The sequence below is a fragment of the Oncorhynchus masou genome, chromosome 14 (assembly GCF_036934945.1).
Source record: "Oncorhynchus masou masou isolate Uvic2021 chromosome 14, UVic_Omas_1.1, whole genome shotgun sequence".
Classification (NCBI taxonomy): domain Eukaryota; kingdom Metazoa; phylum Chordata; class Actinopteri; order Salmoniformes; family Salmonidae; genus Oncorhynchus; species Oncorhynchus masou.
In genome coordinates, this window is record NC_088225.1 from 25,139,005 (window position 1) to 25,159,739 (window position 20,735).

The 20,735-nt window shown below is 44.5% G+C and overlaps 1 protein-coding gene across 2 annotated transcripts in view; it reads right to left on the minus strand.

Annotated features, from left to right (window-relative positions):
* Positions 1 to 20,735, minus strand: part of tbc1d16 (TBC1 domain family, member 16) — a 35,322-nt gene extending 14,587 nt beyond the window's left edge. Inside the window, exons 1-8 of one of the 2 annotated variants that reach the window (XM_064986999.1) lie at positions 20,460 to 20,735; positions 14,176 to 14,382; positions 12,995 to 13,157; positions 11,121 to 11,444; positions 3,270 to 3,464; positions 2,771 to 2,918; positions 2,413 to 2,577; positions 1,913 to 2,061 (exon numbers count right to left, since the gene is read on the minus strand). In XM_064986999.1, the coding sequence (XP_064843071.1) occupies positions 1,913 to 2,061; positions 2,413 to 2,577; positions 2,771 to 2,918; positions 3,270 to 3,464; positions 11,121 to 11,444; positions 12,995 to 13,157; positions 14,176 to 14,350 (1,319 nt within the window). In that variant the 5' untranslated portion in view covers positions 14,351 to 14,382; positions 20,460 to 20,735. Of the gene's footprint in view, positions 1 to 1,912; positions 2,062 to 2,412; positions 2,578 to 2,770; positions 2,919 to 3,269; positions 3,465 to 11,120; positions 11,445 to 12,994; positions 13,158 to 13,565; positions 13,613 to 14,175; positions 14,383 to 20,459 lie in introns of those variants that run through there. The other variant, XM_064987000.1, reaches the window with a different exon arrangement.

A 20,735-nucleotide genomic window follows, 5' to 3' on the forward strand; every position in this document is an offset into this window, starting at 1 on the left:
ACGAGCAGAGCAGAGGGGATTTAATTAACACTATTTGTTTTCCATTGAGCCCCGCCAGGAACAATAACACTAGGCCTGATGCAACTTCACGCAACTGTTTACTTTCTGGGTCTGTGTTTGTCTGCCTCTCCCTCGGCGTCTCCTCCCTCACTCCCTTCTCTCTCCCAGTCCCTTGATCCCTCTCTCCCAGTCCCTTGTCCCCTCTACCTCCATGCCTCACTCTCTCTTCTTCCCTTTCTGGAGAACTGTCAGCAGCTGTACCTGGTCCTGCTTCCAGAATCCCCTAATCGTGTAACTCAACATTAACATGTGAGACCACAGAGACATCAGACCTTGTAGAAAATAGATGAGCAAACTGAATCAACTCTCCACAACCCTCTCCTCCTCCAGTGTTTGTTCAGAACAGGTATATATTGACATCTCTCTCCTCTCCAGCAGGATCATCCATGTTTAACATCTTCAACAGTACTGGCTACAGCACAGAACATCAAATCAAACAAGCAATAATTGATTCTTTAAAATGTGACTTATATAAATGTTATATTTCCATATAGAACTAATTGATTTAATTAACAGGGGCTGGTCGTTAGTCAGGATCACAAACAGATGATTATAAGGGTGTCATACATGTTCATGACAAGTCTAATCAGTTATTATACCTGTATCATAATGCATCATATCTGCAGGCTTTAAGTACAGTGTTACCGGTGCCACCACCTTTAGAAGGCCGAGACTGGAGTACCAGGGTCTTAATGATGAGCCAATGGCCCCTGGAGGCTCAGTCAAGTGTTTTTCCATCAGCCTCATCACATCACAGGAGGAAGAGAGCGTCTAATTGGCTGGTTTGGATGACATCTTCTGATGTCATCTAAAGGTTAATACGCCATTCCGCTGAAGACCGGACAATTACCATATCAATTCTGTGCAGTCGTGCATCACACCTGTGCAAACATGCACACTGTGTGGAAGCTTAGGTAGCCTAGCGGTCTCTGGTTGGAATATCTAAGTCGACTAGGTGAAACATCTGACAATGTGCCCTGGATCAAGGCACTTAACTCTAATTGCTCCTGAAAGTGGCTCTGGACAAGCATCTGCTAAATGACTCAAATGTCAAATGTAAATGTATTGAAAAAGAAAAAGGATTAGGGACAGACAGACAAGTAACGCTGGGAGGTTAAAATAAACTGACTGGTTGCACCCTTTACTCTCTTTTGGTGTGTGTGTGGTGTGTGGTGTGTGCGTGGTGTGTGCGTTGTGTGTGGTGTGTGCGTGCGTGGTGTGTGCGTTGTGCGTGGTGTGTGCGTTGTGTGTGGTGTGTGCGTGCGTGGTGTGTGCGTTGTGCGTGGTGTGTGTGTGGTGTGTGCGTGGTGTGTGGTGTGTGCGTGGTGTGTGTGGTGTGTGCGTGTGTGTGTGTGTGCGTGGTGTGTGCGTGGTGTGTGCGTGTGGTGTGTGCGTGTGGTGTGTGCGTTGTGCGTGGTGTGTGTGTGTGGTGTGTGCGTTGTGTGTGCATTTCGAGCTGTAGTCATCATATTGATAGAATATGAGAGTAGAATATGAGAATATGATTTGATCAGCGATTACATGTTTTTACCCAGGAGGCCTGTTAATTTACACCCAGCACTCCCATAACAACGTTCTGTAATTGTGTCTATTGATTGCTCCATTTGCAAAGTGAAACCACAAGGTGTGTGTGTGTGTAACAGTTAGCAGGATATGGCTTGGTGCCACCTTATTCCTTTGTATAAATTAACCACATATGTTCCAGTGTTATGAATGTCCTTCTTTCATCGAAAACAACACAATAACCCCCCCCCCCCCCCCCCCACACACACACAGAGGCACATGGTCAGCAGCATTGCAGCTCCCCTGGATGGAGAGCCATTAGTTATAGTAAACCCCCCCAGCCACCTACCTCCTCTGCTGGATGTGGTGGTACTCAGAGCGTTTCTGCAGTCTCCAGGCCTCTCTCTCCTGGGAGGAGGAGTCACAGCTGTAGTAGTGCAGTAAGAAGGGCCACACCTCCCCACGGATGGATGGGTCAATGCCCCCAAAGAAGATGGCCTGAGGGGGGAGACAGAGAGGACATGATCAGCCTGGGTAGTTGAAGTCGAGAATTCAATGTTATCTAACTACACCAGGGTTCCTCAACTGGTGGCCCATTGGCCGAATTAGTGCTGTGCGTGGTTTTATTTGGCCCCCCATTTATTGAGAATTTAAAATTAAAATAAAAGGTATTTTTTGCATTTCCATTGTTTGACATAAGACTAAAAACACCAGGAAATCAGCTCCATGTCATTTTTAGTTAAGAAATCTGTTCAAATATTCCCATGCATAATAGAGAGACACGTGATCGTATACAAATGTAAGCAAGTCTGTCAGTCTTCCAAGGTCTTATCCCAGCTACACACTCACCTTGCGTAGCTTGTACTCCTCCTCCACCTGTCCGTTGTGGTTGAGGTGTCGGAGCCAGGTGGTGACGTCCAGGCGGCGGTACAGGCGTTCCTCCGGGTGGGTCTCAGAGGACGGCAGGGTGGGCCTCCGGATGGAGAACTGCATACATGACTTCTCATCCACTACCTGGAAGAGAGAGGGAGGAGAAAGAGAGATCGATAGGTGGGGGGCAGAGAGAGAGCGAGACAGACGGGTGTGGGGCAGAGAGCGAAAGATAAAGGAACTAGCCATTATGCTAACACTGAAATAACATGGTATCTAGCCACAATGCTAACACTGTAGGAACATGATATCTAGCCCCAATGCTAACATGCCTCACCTGGTCTTTGAGCTGCGTCTCTCTGCAGCACTTCCACTGTTGGAAGACCTCAGCCAGCTTGTCCAGACCTGCGTGGTGGAAGTGGAGGACCTTATACTGGCTCTCCCTGCTGGCGATCACCAGCTGACCACTATTACACGCCTCATCACTGGAATCACAACATACCATTCAAACATACAGAAACACTGGCTGAAAGAAATACACATACAATGTTACTGCACTGCTAAAACATGGCTTATAACATATACAGCAAACTCTCAGTTGGAGAAGAATTTCAGAAACATTTCCTGGATTGTCAAATACTGTCACTTTTTACATACATATAGGCCCACTTTCTGAAGTGACTTGTCATTTTTGTAATCGTTGGACAATGATAATCCTCCCATTTACCCTCACAGGCCAAACAACACAACTGTATGCAGGTGAGTTGTTATCGGAGTCAAGTTCCTGAGGTCATAAAGTATCCAGACAACATGACCCCACATGACCCCTGGCTGACCTGAAGAAGAGGCGGAGCGACCTCATGTGACCCAGGTCGACCCGGAACACTCCCCCCAGCTGCTCCAACGCCAGCACCTTCTGCTGTTCCTCCCACCGCATACCCTGCGATTGGCTGTTGTTCTCCGAGGGAGCGTGGCTGTCCAGGCTGGAGGCGGAGCTAGCCGAATGGGTCATGGACTCGTCGCACAGCTCCCTGAGAAAATGAGGGGGGAGAAGTTGAGTTGGTTATAGGATCAGATTAACTTACAGCCACAACTATTACTGGCTAAATGCAAAACAGACCTTAGATCAGCGTCCAAGGGAAACTGATAGGACCATGATTTTGGAGAATCATTGCATTGCACACAGAGGTAATTCTAACAACACATACGCATAGATATGGCAAACAGGGGGCTATGTACTGTTTGTGACTAGTGTTGAATATCAGGAGTCTGTTTTACTGCCCTGTTGTGGTTCCTTGTTTTATGTCCAGGGATTGTTCTGGCTTAGACCATGGGACAGAGAAGAATGCATGGAGGTTACTGTGCAGGGGGGGAACCACACACACACACACACACACACACACACACACACACACACACACACACAGTGCATACAGCAGAAACTGTGTACACACACATCACAGCGTCTGCCTTCCAATTTCCCCAGTCATTCCCCCACAGCCACTGTTTGTTACCCCGGCACTGTAACCCGAGCTGGGGGTTCCTCTACTGCGTTAACACACACACACACACACACACATACATACATCTGGGTAAGGGGGTAAATAAAACAATTAACAACCAAAACACACCCCAAGACACGTCTCGGAGAGCCAGACCTGAGAAGCACAGTGACGTATTAATTGCAAATAGGGCCAGTAAACACAAGTCAATAATATGGAAAAACATTTACATTTAAATGCTGTTTCCTTGTATGCCGATGGAACAGTATTTCTCTAAGTCCATAATAAATACAAAACAGCCTATGAGCTGGTCAGTTTCAAACTAAATCAATGGTTGTGACTTGATCATGTCTCGGGTTGTCAAATACCTGTATATGGGAAAATAATGTGAGATCCATCCAGACAGCAAGGTGTCCCTTCATTGGTCAGATTCACTGCCCTCTGGATCATGTATCAAATCATGGAAAAGGTCCCAGTCCTGGGACACTACAGCACAGAGGAGTGGGGAGATTCTGTCTGCCTCAATATAAACCTAGTCATAGCAGACCTGGGTTCAAAAACTATTTGCTTTAGCCTGTCTGGAGTGCCCGGTGAGCGGGCGTTGCAGATTTTGGACTTGTCTATCGGTTCCATTGCAACAGGAAATCTCAATCTCAATCTCAAGCCTGGCAGAATAATTAGAAATTATTTTTCAAAGTATTTGAACCCAGGTCTGCGTCATAGGCCTATTGTATTACATTGAGGTGCCGAGAGAACATACCGAAACCAAAAGCCTCACACTTAATGGTCTGCTTGAATAAAATCTGACAACATTTGATTGATTAAAACATTGCCTCAATAAAGGAATATTTAAACTGCGCTACATGCTAACTACTGTAACTGTCAGAGATATTGCTAAGCTATCTGTCTCTATGGGCTTTCCAGTTAACTAATCAGCATCAACAGAAGGTGTTGAACATGGACCTGTTTTAAATGTCGTCTACTTAAATCAATGAAGTGAAGATTACAGTAACATAACAGTGGGTGCTACGGAGAGGTTTTAAATGCCATCTACCTCAGTGGATCTCAATTAGCTAATGCTAAATGTTCACACTAATAGCTGATGCTGTTCTCTATAGCGACTACACTATAGCCTATGTATACAGTGTTATACACAGACTATGCACTGAGTGGACAAAACATTAGTAACACCTGCTCTTTCCATGACAGACTGAATCCAGGTGAAAGTTATGATCCCTTATTGATGTCACTTGTGAAATCCACTACAAATCAGTGTAGATGAATGGAAAGAGACAGGTTAAAGAAGGATTTTTAAGCTCTGAGACAATTGAGACGTGGATTGTGTTTGTGTGGCATTCAGAGGGTGAATGCACAAGACAAAATATTTAAGTGTCAAGAACTGCAACGGTGCTGGGTTTTTCATGCACAACAGTTTCCGGTGGGTATCTAGAATGGTCCACCACCCAAATGACATCCAGCCAATTTGACGACTGTGGGAAGCATTGGAGTCAACATGGGCCAGCATCCCTGTGGAACGCTTTCAACACCTTATAGAGTCCATGCCCTGACAAATTGAGGCTGTTCTGAGGGCAAAAAGTGGTGTGGGGGGGGGATGCAACTCAATATTAGAAAGGTGTTCTTAATGTTTAGTACACTCAGTATATGACAACAGCATGTTTTGATGGAAAAGCTGTTTTAATGGCATGTCCCTCGTCAGGGGAGCTACAGCTACAAGCTCCCCACCTACGTGATGCTCTACCCTAGGGACAGAGCTCTGGCGTCACCCTGAGAACCAGAGCCTGGGGCTCAACCCTCATGGTCCCTAAACTCAATGAATAATGTGGCTGTTGAGCAAGTAGAAGAGACTACACTTCTTGGTGTTCTATTAGATTGTAAACTGTCAAGGGCAAAGCATATTGATTGCATTGTTGTAAAGATGGGTAGAGGTCTGTCTGTGATAAAGAGATGCTCTGATTTTTTTTTACATCACATGCAACCAAACAGTTGTCCAGTCAGGTGCGGCAAAACAAATACCTAGAAAACTGCAGCTGGCACAGAACAGAGCAGCACGTCTGGCCCTCAAATGTACATGGAGGACCAATGTCAATAACATGCATATCAGCCACTCCTGGCTCAGAGTGGACGAGAGATTGACTGAATCACTGTCGATCGTTGTAAGAAATATTGATGTGTTGAAAGTACCAAGTTGTCTTTTCAGCCAGTTATCACAGCTCAAAAACCCAGTCCCCAAGTAAGAACAGAGACTGGGGAAATGACTACATGGTAACTCAGGCAAGAAATATGGAACACCTCAAGGAACAACGCGGACTGTGAAGAGACACACTATAACAGTTTTCTTTAGATGTTTTAAATGTAGCTTTACATTTGTGTTCTTATCTATTAGTGTTCTGCTGCTTTTTCAACAGCTAATGGGGATCTGAATGAAATGCACAAATACGCAACAATTTCAACGATTTTACTGAATTACAGTTCATAAGAGGAAATCAGTCAATTGAAACTAATTCATTAGGCCCTAATCAATGGATTTCACATTACTGGGACTACAGCAATGCATCCGTTGGTCACAGATACCTTAAAGAAAATGTAGGGGCGTGGATCAGTACACCAGTCAGTATCTGGTGTGGCCACCATTTGCTTCATGCAGAGCGACACATCTTCATACATAGAGTTGATCAGGCTGTTGAATGTGGCCTGTGGAATGTTGTCCAACTACTCTTCAATGGCTGTGCGAAGTTGATGGATATTGACAATAACTGGAACACGCTATAGTACGCGTATATCCAGAGCATCCCAAACATGCTCAATGGGTGACATGTCTGGTGAGTATGCAGACCATCGAGGAACTGGAACATTTTCAGCTTCCAGGAATTGTGTACAGAACCTTGCAACATGGGGCCGTACATTATCATGCTGAAACATGAGGTGATGGCGGCAGATGAATGGCACGACAATGGGCCTCAGGATCTCGTCATGGTATCTCTGTGCGTTCAAACTTGCCATCGATAAAATGTAATTGTGTTTGTTCATAGCTTATGTCTGCCCATGCCATAACCTCACCACGAGACACTTGGTTTCACAACACTGACATCAGCAAACCACTCGCCCACACCACGCCATCTGACCGTTAGAGTTGAAACTGGCATGAATCCATGAAGAGCACACTTCTCCAGCGTACCAGTGGCCATCGAAGGTGAGAATTTGCCCCCTGAAGTTGGTGAACAGCAGTCAGGTCAAGCCCCTGGTGAGAACGACCAGCACGCAGATGAGCTTCCCTGAGACGGTTTCTGACAGTTGTACAGAAGTTCTTCGGTTGTGCAAATCCACAGTTTCATCAGCTGTCTGCGTGGCTGGTCTCAAACGATCCTGCAGGTGAAGAAGCCAGATGTGGAGATCCTGGGCTGGCGTGGTAACATGTGGTCTGTGATTGTGAAGCCGGTTGGGCTCTGCCAAATTCTCTAAAACAATGTTGGAGGCGGCTTATGGTAGAGAAATAAACATTAAATTATCTAGCACCAGCTCTGGTGGACATTGCTGCAGTCAGCATGCCAATTGCATGCTCCCTCAAAACATCTGTGGAGTTGTGTTTTGTGAAGAAAAAAAATGTCCCCAGCATAAGGTGCACCTGTGTAATGATCATGCTATTTAATCAACATCTTGATATGCCACCCCTGTCAGGTGGATGGATTATCTTGACAAAGGAGAAATGCTCACTAACAGGGATGTAAGCAAATTTGTGCACAAAATAAGCTTTTGTTCATATTGAAAATTTCTGAGATCTTATATTTCAGCTCATGAAACAGGGGACCAACACATGACATGTTTTTATACTAAACAAAAATATAAACACAACATCTAATCAAAACTCTGCGGAGGGCAGGGAAAGGAGGAAAGCTAAAAATAGGTTTTATGTTGTTATATAAATATATTATTGAATTTCCATGCAAATGTACAATATTTTAATTACCTATGTTTAGGATTCTAATAATTGTACAGGGCAGCAAAATACTTTTGAGATACATTAAGAATTTAAAAGTTTTAAAGATAAAGGAAACAAATAGCAATTTTGTCCTACAGACGCACTACATTCAGTGGTTTAGAATACTGTACTGGAGCCATATACAGTTGAAGACGGAAGTTTACATACACCTTAGCCTAATACATTTAAACTCAGTTTCACAATTCCTGACATTTAATCCTAGTAAAAAGTTCCTGTCTTAGGTCAGTTAGGATCTTGTTTATTTCAGCTTGTATTTCTTTCATCACATTCCCAGTGGGTCAGAAGTTTACATACATTCAATTAGTATTTGGTAGCATTGCCTTTAAATTGTTTAACTTGGGTCAACGTTTTGGGTAGCCTTCCACAAGCTTCCCACAATAAGTTGGGTGAATTTTGGCCCATTCCTCCTGACAGAGCTGGTGTAACTGAGTCAGGTTTGTAGGCCTCCTTGCTCGCACACACTTTTCCAGTTCTGCCCACAAATTTTCTATAGCAATGAGGTCAGGGCTTTGTGATGGCCACTCCAATACCTTGACTTTGTTGTCCTTAAGCCATTTTGCCACAACTTTGGAAGTATGCTTGGGGTCATTGTCCATTTGGAAGACCCATTTGCAACCAAGCTTTAACTTCCTGACTGATGTCTTGAGATGTTGCTTCAATATATCCACATCATTTTCCTTTCTAATGATGCCCTCTATTTTGTGAAGTGCATCAGTCCCTCCTGCAGCAATGCACCCCCACAACATGATGCTGCCACCCCCATGCTCTACCATTTTTTTCCTGAGGTCTTGGCTGATTTCTTTTGATTTTCCCATGATGTCAAGCAAAGAGGCACTGAGTTTGAAGGTAGGCCTTGAAATAAATCCACAGGTACACCTCTCATTGACTCAGGCTAATTGGCATAATTTATCAGAAGCTTCTAAAGCCATGACATTTTTTGGAAATTTCCAAGCTGTTTGAAGGCACAGTCAATTTAGTGTATGTAAACTTCTGACCCACTGGAATTGTAAGTGAAATAATCTGTCTGTAAATAATTAATGGGAAAATGACTTGTGTCAGGCACAAAGTAGATGTCCTAACCGACTTGCCAAAACTATAGTTCGTTAACAAGAAATTTGTGGAGTGGTTGAAAAATGAGTTTTAATGGCTCCAACCTAAGTGTTTGTAAACTTCCAACTTCAACTGCAGATGCTGTACTGGAGCCATATAGATGCTGTACTGGAGCCATATAGATAGACGCTGTACTGGAGCCATATAGATGCTGTACTGGAGCCACTAATAGCTTAACCATACAGATGAGAGTTTCAAAAGTGTGAAACAATAACAGCATTGAGAACACGTATGCATGCACACACACACAAAGCTACAATACACAGTCTCTCCCACACAACAACATACTCTCTCGCTTTCTTACACTCCCTCTTCCCACTCACTTTCTTGCACACAGATTATTTCTCTCTGCATGATTCCTAGTGACATGTTTCCAGTCCCAGGCCCCTTAACAGTGTCAATTAAAGCTGAGAGCTGTGCTGTTCCAGAGAGGTTGGCTGCTGCCTGTAGGCCCCGACCAGACCACTCTCCATTCCTCTAATCCACCCAGTTGACACACAGCCCAGTACAACAACCCCAGGAGCAGGGAGGAATCAAAGAGTTTCACACAGACCCAGGGAGGGAGAGGGGGTGAAGAGGGGAGAGGAAGTACAGGGAGAAAAAAATGGAGATTGAGTTAAAGAGAAACATTAGCGAAGGATAAAGAGAGAGAAAGAGAGCGAGAGAACGAGTGAAAGAAAAAGGGAGAGAACGAGAGAGAGGAAGAAAAGGTTAGAGGCAGTGCAAGAGAAAGCTGCCAAGTCACACACTAACTGCACTTGTGTTAAATGGACAAACACACACTTCAAACTCCCTCATCCTGGGCTGTGTTTCTGGCCAAATACCTCTGTGTGGAAACGACCTCTGAGGGATGTATAAAGGAGAATGGCCATAAGGTCAGTACAGCAACATGATAGTGGTTTAGTCCAGATGGTTTAGTTGGTTGGAGCAGAGTGTTGGTAGAATTCCTGCATGGACCACATAATGAATGTGTGTGCTAACTGCTAACTCCTAACTGATTACTAAGCTGCTTAAATTGGATTGATTTAGCGAAGGACAATGTGTGTGTTTTGGCCCATGTTGCCAATAAGAACCTTGTAACCTTGTAATTGTCTGCTTTAACAGTCCGTTCTCTCCTACAGAGTGACACATCCAGCCTTGGGAGGCAGTAATAGTTAACAACAAATTCTCATTTACAGACTTGCCTAGTTAAATAAAGGTTTAATTTAAAAAAATGCTGTGTGAAGTGTGAACCTCCCCCAATGACAGTAAGAGTACACTTATCCCCTTCTCTGTGGCTCCACCTTGTGGTAGGTTTGGCCTATTACAACTACCTTGATCTGGTGAGAAATTCTGTCTTGAGGTGAGAAACTGGCATCTGGAGTGTAGGTTCAACATGATTCAAGGTTATAGGCTTTAAAACACGGACGACCGCTGCTGCTCTCTCTCTCTTTTTAAAACTCTTTTATAAAGTGTTGGGGAAACGATCAAATCGCCAGTTACCTAAAATATCCATAGGATATTTATGCAAATGGTTGCAGGTTCTTGTTGGCATTCAGGCAGTCAGTTTCAAATATGTATTTAACAAGTTGGATGCTTCTCTACCCAAATAATTGGACAAGCATTTCTGTCATGTGCTTATATGCTTAAACTATTTCAATATGTCTCCACTGCGAGATAAGACACCAATATTCAGGGTCTGAACTGACAGACTGGATTCAATACATACATAAATTATAAGTACCATGGAAACTACAGCTCCATTTGTGCTCTGCATATCAATAAGTAACTCGCACAAAATCCAACTGATAATAACTTTCATTTTTTTCACCAAAACACCCCATTCGTATCCATGTCGAACACGAGTCACAAACAAATACGTGCACACAACAGACCTGCATTCAAATACTGACATCTTTGAAATACTTCTAGTATTTGCATTAGCCTGACTTTTTCTATTGGTTTAATGACAACATGCAAACTCAAAGCCCTGATAAAGTATTTGAAAGGATTTAAATTACAATATGAACCAAGGTCTGTATTATCCACACACATAAGCCCATCCCCTCCCAGCTCACCTGCTCTCGTTGTCCAGGAACACAGAGCCGCTGCTCTCAAAGAGGGACTCGCTGACGGGCGACAGACAGAAGGGTGAGGAGAAGGTGGTGTCTGAGTCCGAGCCCATGGTGCTGTCCCTGCTCACCTCGTCAGCCGACAGCTCACAGGACCCCTCGTCCCCCTCATCCGTCCCAGACTGGGACTGCTGTTGCTGGGGAGGAGGGGGCTCTATGCTGGCCTCCAGACCCAGGGCCCCTCCAATCCCAGTTCCGTTCCCAATCCTCTCCTCCTCCTCCTCCCGGTCCTCATCTTCCTCCTGGGCGGGAGGGTGTCGGGAGTGGGGCCTGCAGGTAGGGTTAACATTAGTGTTACCGTAAAATGTTTTTTCAGAGGATGAAATTCGACCAGATGGAAATTAAGCACCATCCTGAAACAGAGTTCACCTATATTACAAAAGTTCAGACTCAGTTGTCAGGATACAAGCAGTTATCACAATAAAACCTGTTACCGCGATACAAGCAGTTATCACAATAAAACCTGTTACCGCGATACAAGCAGTTATCACAATAAAACCTGTTACCGCGATAAAGTTATCACAATAAAACCTGTTACCGCGATACAAGCAGTTATCACAATAAAACCTGTTATCACAATAAAACCTGTTACCGCGATACAAGCAGTTAACACAATAAAACCTGTTACCGCGATACAAGCAGTTAACACAATAAAACCTGTTACCGCGATACAAGCAGTTAACACAATAAAACCTGTTACCGCGATACAAGCAGTTAACCCTGTTACCGCGATACAAGCAGTTATCACAATAAAACCTGTTACCGCGATACAAGCAGTTATCGCAATAAAACCTGTTACCGCGATACAAGCAGTTATCGCAATAAAACCTGTTACCGCGATACAAGCAGTTATCGCAATAAAACCTGTTACCGCGATACAAGCAGTTATCACAATAAAACCTGTTACCGCAATAAAACCTGTTACCGCGATACAAGCAGTTATCGCAATAAAACCTCGATACAAGCAGTTAACACAATAAAACCTGTTACGCGATACAAGCAGTTATCACAAAACCAGTTATGTAAAACCCGCGATACAAGCAGTTAACACAGTTTAAAACACAATACCTGTTACCGCAAAAACCGATACAAGCAGTTAACACAAAAACCTGTTACTGTTACCGATACAAGCAGTTATCACAATAAAACCTGTTACCGCGATACAAGCAGTTATCGCAATAAAACCTGTTATCGCAATAAAACCTGTTACCGCGATACAAGCAGTTATCGCGATAAAACCTGTTATCGCAATAAAACCTGTTATCGCAATAAAACCTGTTATCGCAATAAAACCTGTTACCGCAATAAAACCTGTTACCGCAATAAAACCTGTTACCGCAATAAAACCTGTTACCGCGATACAAGCAGTTACCGCGATACAAGCAGTTACCGCGATAAAACCTGTTACCGCGATAAAACCTGTTACCGCGATAAAACCTGTTACCGCGATAAAACCTGTTACCGCGATAAAACCTGTTACCGCGATAAAACCTGTTACCGCGATAAAACCTGTTACCGCGATAAAACCTGTTACCGCGATAAAACCTGTTACCGCGATAAAACCTGTTACCGCGATAAAACCTGTTATCGCGATAAAACCTGTTATCGCAATAAAACCTGTTATCGCGATAAAACCTGTTATCGCAATAAAACCTGTTATCGCAATAAAACCTGTTATCGCAATAAAACCTGTTATCGCAATAAAACCTGTTATCGCAATAAAACCTGTTACCGCGATACAAGCCGTTTTCACGATAACACCCGTTATTGCAATATCACCAGCTACAGAAGTCCATTACGTTCCCCTCCCCCCACTCTACCTGCGGGGCCTGCGCCGAGCGTTCCTGCGGACAGGTGAGCTCTCTGGGGTGATGTAACGCAGGGCCTCCTCGTCCTGTCTCTGGATGCGGGAGTTGGGAACCCAGGTTAGGATCAGAGTGGTTCCCAGGCTCTCATCCTTCTCCATGTGCACACACAGGTACCCTGAGGAGAGAAGGGAGTCATGAGAGAGATGGAGAAACATGGCCACAAACACACAGGAACACAGACAACAACACACACACACACGAGAACACACACTCACCCTGATGAAATCATATCATCAGAGGATTGGAGACAGGTTGAGAAAGAGAGGACACACAAGAAAACACAAGCACCGAAGTCACCTGAGAAGGTCACACTAAGAGAAATGGATCCCAGAACCAAGTCAGTTCTCCTCAGGACAAACCTTCTTCCCATGAACCAGAAGTCAGATAGATAGATATACCAAATCTGGAGTCAATCTGACTTCTGGTTCATGGGGAAAATATTTTGGCCTGAGAACTATAATAGATTAGACATCTATAACCTTAATAAGTTGATACACAAATATACTGTCCATAGCTAACATACCATGATGGAAGAGGTGGCAAAGCAGTGGCATACTGTACATGGAAACATTACTAGGTATGACACAAAACAAGTGAGACAAAGAGGAAGTAACCTGAAAAGAAATAAGGAGATCTGACTCATGAACAAACAAGGAAATGCAGAGGCGAGAGACAATGAACCATACAGTCTCATATCTCTCAGGTGAGAGTTCATCTGTACATGGTGGAAAGAGAGAGAGACACTATAGGACACACTGGGAAGAGAAGAACAGCAGAGGAATAGGTGAACGCTATAGTCATAGCTGGGGCCTGTTCAGGAGGATGTAATGTTACAGAACATTCAGATAGAAATGTATGGTGTAGAACAAATATGATTGTCAGGTAGAAAAGGTAATCGTGTTAGTGCTATTCATTACATTTCTGTGATGTTCAGAATAGTTCAGCTCACTGAATACACCCCAGGGTTGTATGTACTAGGCACAAAATGCAAGAAAACGGACTGAAACAGGAAGGGACTGCCTGAACTTGTCCGATAAGAAATGCTTTTCTCCGTTGCAAAGATGTTCGTTACGGTGTGCCCTAATGAATAGGACCCTTATGTAGGGGACTCTTAGACAGCTTAGACACTGTACCTGGGTGGTGTTCGGGCAGGCCCGGGAGGGGCTCGGCAGGGTGCACACACACATTGTTCTTGGAGAAGATGATCTCCCCGTCCAAGCCGTTCCGCGAACCCGCCGACCCTGGGTTAAAGGTCAGGAGGTCCGAGGCCTTGGAGGAGGCGCGTCGCAAGAGCCGACCGAGAGACATCTACACCGACACCAGGACTCTGCGCCCATCCTCTGGGGTGAGGGGAGGAGGAAAGGTGAGAGAGGGGGACAGGGATGGAGAGAGACAGAATCAGGTCAGAATGGAGGACATGGGGCACTAGTGTTTTACAGTATGACATTTACCTATTCAAATTAACAAATCATATAGAGGGCCTTCGGAAAGTATTCTGACCCCTTGACTTTTCTTCATTTTGTTACAGCCTTATTCTAAAATGGATTCAATTGTTTTTTCCCCTCATCTATACACAATACCCCAAGTTTATAAAATCAAAAACAGGTTTTTATAAATATTAGCTAATTTATTAAAAATAAAAACTGAAATATCACATTTATATATTCTTCATTTTACTTTTAGGTTGTGCGTATTGTTGTGAATTGTTAAGATATTACTGCACTGTTGGAGCTAGAAACACAAGCATTTCGCTACACCCGCAATAACATCTGCTAAACATGTGTATGTGACAAATACAATTTGATTTACATAAGTTTTCAGAACCTTTACTAAGTACTTTGTTGAAGCCCCTTTGGCTGCGATTCCACCTCGATTCTTCTTGGGTATGACGCTACAAGCTTGACACACCTATATTTGGGGAGATTCTCCCATGCGTGGTTTTGGCTGTACGCTTAAGGTCGTTGTCCTGTTGGATGGTGAACCCTTGCCCCAGTTGGAGGTCCTGAGCAGGTTTTCATCAAGGATCTTTGTGTACTTTGCTCAGTTCATCTTTCCCTCATTCCAAACTAGTCTCCCAGTCCCTGCCACTGAAAAACATTCCCACGGCATGATGCTGCCACCACCATGCTTCACCGTAGGGCTGGTGCCAGGTTTCCTCCAGACGTGACGCTTGACATTCAGGCCAAATAGTTCAATCTTGGTTTCATCAGACCAGAGAATCTAGATTTTTTTGTATGAAAAGAAACAAATAGAGCTAAGCACAGGCAAGATCCTAGAGGAAAACCTGGTTCAGTCTGCTTTCCAACAGACACTGGGAGACAAATTACCTTTTCAGCAGGACAATATCCTAAAACACAAGGTCAAATATACAATGGAGTTGCTTACCAAGACGACATTGAAACATTCAATGTGGCCTAGTTACAGTTTTGACTCAAATCTACTTCAAAATATATGGCAAGAATTGAAAATGGCTGTCTAGAAATGATCAACAAATCAACTTGACAGAGCTTGAAGAATTTTTAAAAGAATAAATGTGCAAATATTGTACAATCCAGGTGTGCAAAGCTCTTAAAATGTCCTAACATTTCTAAAAACATGTTCTCACATTGTCATTATTATTGTGTGTAGATGGGTGTGAAAAATATTATTTTATTCATTTTTAATTCAGGCTATAACATAAATCGAGGGCTGTGAATAGTTTCTGAAGGCAACGTATAAAATCATACATGGCAAAGCTAACTCTTTTACAGTTTGAGCTTTCATTTAAAGGCAGTGACAGACATTTGTACTCAAGTTACACTGTGATGTTTGTATAGTATTAGTGTGTTCTTACCCTGACAAGTCAACCCTGCCATGCAACAAAAACTCACAGTTAGTGTTTTCCTATGCCAAGTCAACTATCTTGACTCACACACTTGGCTCCGTTAGTGTAGGCGTGTGTGTGCAAGTGTGTCCCCCACCTTGAATAAACACACACACACACACACACACACACACTACACAAACCTGGTCAATCATTCTATGTGAAATCCTAGTCTATTAGGAGCTAACAGATGTCAGCATCTATGGCTATTCTCAACATGTCACACAACTGTGCACTATGACTGCTCTCACATGCCAGACTCATAGCTTTCACAGCAGCTGATGAAAGAGACTACACTATGACTGGTCTCATGTCAGACTCATAGCTTCACAGCAGCTGATGAGAGACTACACTATGACTGGTCTCATGCCAGACTCATAGCTTCACAGCAGCTGATGAGAGACTACACTATGACTAGTCTCACGTGCCAGACTCATAGCTTCACAGCGGCTGATGAAAGAGACTACACTATGACTGGTCTCATGCCAGACTCATAGCTTTCACAGCGGCTGATGAAAGAGACTACACTATGACTGGTCTCATGCCAGACTCATAGCTTCACAGCGGCTGATGAAAGAGACTACACTATGACTGGTCTCATGCCAGACTCATAGCTTTCACAGCAGCTGATGAAAGAGACTACACTATGACTGCTCTCACATGCCAGACTCATAGCTTCACAGCGGCTGATGAAAGAGACTACACTAGGACTGGTCTCATGCCAGACTCATAGCTTTCACAGCGGCTGATGAAAGAGACTACACTATGACTGGTCTCATGCCAGACTCATAGCTTTCACAGCAGCTGATGAGAGACTACACTATGACTGGTCTCACGTGCCAGACTCATAGCTTCACAGCAGCTGATGAGAGACTACACTATGACTAGTCTCACGTGCCAGACTCATAGCTTTCACAGCGGCTGATGAAAGAGACTACACTATGACTGGTCTCATGCCAGACTCATAGCTTCACAGCGGCTGATGAAAGAGACTACACTATGACTAGTCTCACGTGCCAGACTCATAGCTTCACAGCAGCTGATGAGAGACTACACTATGACTGGTCTCATGCCAGACTCATAGCTTCACAGCGGCTGATGAAAGAGACTACACTATGACTAGTCTCACATGCCAGACTCATAGCTTTCACAGCGGCTGATGAAAGAGACTACACTATGACTGGTCTCATGCCAGAGAGCTGATTACACATGACTGGTCTCATGCCAGACTCATATCACAGCAGCTGATGAGAGACTACACTATGACTAGTCTCATGCCAGACTCATAGCTTCACAGCGGCTGATGAAAGACTACACTATGACTGGTCTCATGCCAGACTCATAGACTGGTTCATGCCAGCGGCTGATGAAAGAGACTACACTAGGACTGGTCTCATGCCAGACTCATAGCTTTCACAGCGGCTGATGAAAGAGACTGGTCTCACACTAGCTTGACTGATGGACTGGTCTCATGCCAGACTCATAGCTTCACAGCGGCTGATGAAAGAGACTACACTATGACTGGTCTCATGCCAGACTCATGCCAGACTCATAGCTTCACAGCGGCTGATGAAAGAGACTACACTAGGACTGGTCTCATGACTCATACTTTCACAGCGGCTGATCTCTATGACTGGTCTCATGCCAGACTCATAGCTTCACAGCGGCTGATGAAAGAGACTACACTATGACTGGTCTCATGCCAGACTCATAGCTTCACAGCGGCTGATGAAAGAGACTACACTATGACTGGTCTCATGCCAGACTCATAGCTTCACAGCGGCTGATGAAAGAGACTACACTAGGACTGGTCTCATGCCAGACTCATAGCTTCACAGCGGCTGATGAAAGAGACTACACTAGGACTGTAAACAAAATCATTTTGCTGTTCACTCCAGTCAACCTTTCTGCTATGACTGGAATTGGCCACTAGCGCTACTGGCATATCAGTGTTAGTCCATACTGTGTAAGTTCCTCTGTGCGACCCTATGATAATGTTGCCTAGTTCCCTATCACTACAGTCTATGACATCGAACACATTCCCAGTGCCCCACTACTCCTGAATGTGTGGAATGCTCCCTCCTTTTCCTCTTCCTGAGAACCCGGAGTCATGACCTGTGACCCAAATGGCACCCTATCCCCTATATGGTGCACTACTTTAGTCCAGAGCCCTATGTGCCGAGGTAGAAAGCACTGTGCTACATAGAGAATAGAATGCCATTTGGGAGGTAGCCATGTTTACCTCCTCTGATTAACTCTATGCCGCACGACTTCCTGTTAACAGGGCTCCAGGGTGACGTTTCCCCCACGGTAAAGATCTAGGATCAGCTTCCCCTTTCCCAATTCTAACAATTTGTGGGGGAAATGCAAAACTGACACAAGATCAGCATCTAGGAGTAACTTCACCCTACTGGCTTATCAGGGCTCGGACAGGAAGTCTTCTACCCCGGAATCCGGGCAAGGCCAGTGAGTATGTCCTCTAGCCTGGTCCCAGGTATGTTTGTGCCGTCTGGCCAACTGCTATGGTCTTTGGACTGACAATGATCATAGGAGTTGGCAGGACAGCACAAACAGACCGGGTACCAGGCTCGGGAGAGTGAGTGAGGTACTCATTTGGCCGGGTAATACTTTACAATGATTAAGTTTCTCTCTTAGAACACTGCATGTACACACTATTCTTCAGAACTACAACCATCCTAAAACCACTCTGACCATAGAGCTGAGCTGCTCACATGAACATTTGCATGGTAACTGCTTACAGAACAAAGCCAAACCATTGAATTCACTTGCAAATGAGCAGTAGTAAACCAGGCTGAACTCACTACACCAGGTGTTCAGTGTCAACTATACCCCCCTGGACCTTCCATCCATCCATACTTCAGCAGATTAAAGCTACATTTCATAGTCCATTTTTCTCCTTCTGATTGCCTCAGACAACAGCTACCCCTAACCAGTTGATAGACAGTGGAGATCTCCACCAAAACAGGGAAGTTAGAGGTTATTTGGTGGTAAAACAACAGCTATAACCAGTTCTCTGTGTGTATCCATAGCCTGAGGTTATTCTGGTCGGTATGATAGCAGCAGGGCGAGAAGAGGTCAGAGTGTGATATGATTCCATATTCAGCGTATGACTAAGCAGGGTGCCTGACTGATATAGCACACTGCTCTCTCCTTCTTCCATGCTGTCATCACCTCAGTGTGTGTTCACACATTGCCTTGTCTCCTCCACTTTAGCCTCGGTCACCTCACACTGGTCCTACTGTAGCATTCCAACAATGGAGACAGCTTTCCAAAGAACGTGTTACTCTCCTGTGAGTGTGAAGTCTGCATTCGGTCATCATTTTTTCTGTAGCCATTAATCTCATTTAGTATGCATCTCCTTCTGCCTTGCTGTATGGAGTTGTTTTGTTCAGAAAAACTTCAAACAAAACAGTCCTAAGAATTTTCTGAGACAACTAAACGTTCCCCAACGACATTACAGAGCGAGTGTATCAGTACAGTATCCCACTGTGTCCTGCCAGCCTCAATGACTATAAACGCAGAGGATTCCAGTGCCTCAGATCAGTGGGTCCAAGTTCACCTCCGGGCCACGCTAACAAACTTGTCAGGCTGCTGACATTTGAATAGAGGAGGCTTCCATAATTAACTGCCTCTCCTGTTCATCTGGATGGTGACACCAAACCACTGCCCAAGGGGCAACTAAAGGACTTTAAATAACCACATGGACTCTCAGTGAGTTGCAATCCCTCAGGCTGACTCACTTCCATGAGCAAAGAGTCAATAGACTATGTATCAGACACAGACAGAGCAATAAGTATTCTGTTTACATTAGACCTAGTAAAGTAGAGCTTGAATGGAAGTAGCCTAGGTGAGACAACTCGAATGGGAGCTGAAAATTGTTGGGTTAGCTCACCTTTCCAAATCACATTCACAAAGCATATTCCAATAATTTGATCCTGTTATAGCTCTAAACTGATAGATATGAAGTCAATGAGATAGCCATATGGACATTTTAGCTGTAGGCTATCAATAGCCTACGCGACATAGTAACGGAGGAGTATCCTCAAGAGTGGCGTCCTGTCCGTGATGACGAGGCGACATCAACTATTGACACATTGTACCATTGACAGGCAACATCCATTTGACAGGAGAGGATGGAGCAGCGGGATTCTCGCTGCCGCACCATTATTTTTCACGGGCCCGGTCCTTCTCCTGCCTCCCCGACATTGCTATCGGTTTGGCCGGGCAGGGATTTTATCTGTAGTTAAGCCTACCATCACGAATACATATTTTAGTCTAGTTGGCTGGCCTATGTCCTCAAATTTCTCCCCATCACATGCAGTGCACATCCCGACCAACCCGCATAGTTCGCCAAAGGAATAGCCTAGCCTAGGAAATAAGGGGGTCGTGTAGGCTACAAACAGCATAACCTTATCCATAATAAACGAGGTCGTTTGATTCTTTCTCGGTCATCGGTGTACACCTGTGCGAGCAGAGGACTTAATAAATAAATGCACACTCAAAAACACAGGCGATGCGGTCTTGCTTTCTCACCCTCTGTCCCACCCGAGACTACTGTCTTTGCAGCTTATCCATTCCGGAGCGATGTTTATGGTGGTTGTATCCGTGTAGTTTGAGGTCACGTCTTCGGTATTTTGTTACGCGGTGTGAGTGTTTGTATCGGTGCGGTCTTTCTCTACCGCACGCGGAGCTGCTATGTTTCTCTAACCCAACCCCCAAATTCCTCTGCTTCCGGGATGGCAGACTGGATAAAGTCTGCTTCTGTGAATGCACGGACCAGTCAACTATTAGGATCGCCTTACATTTGGA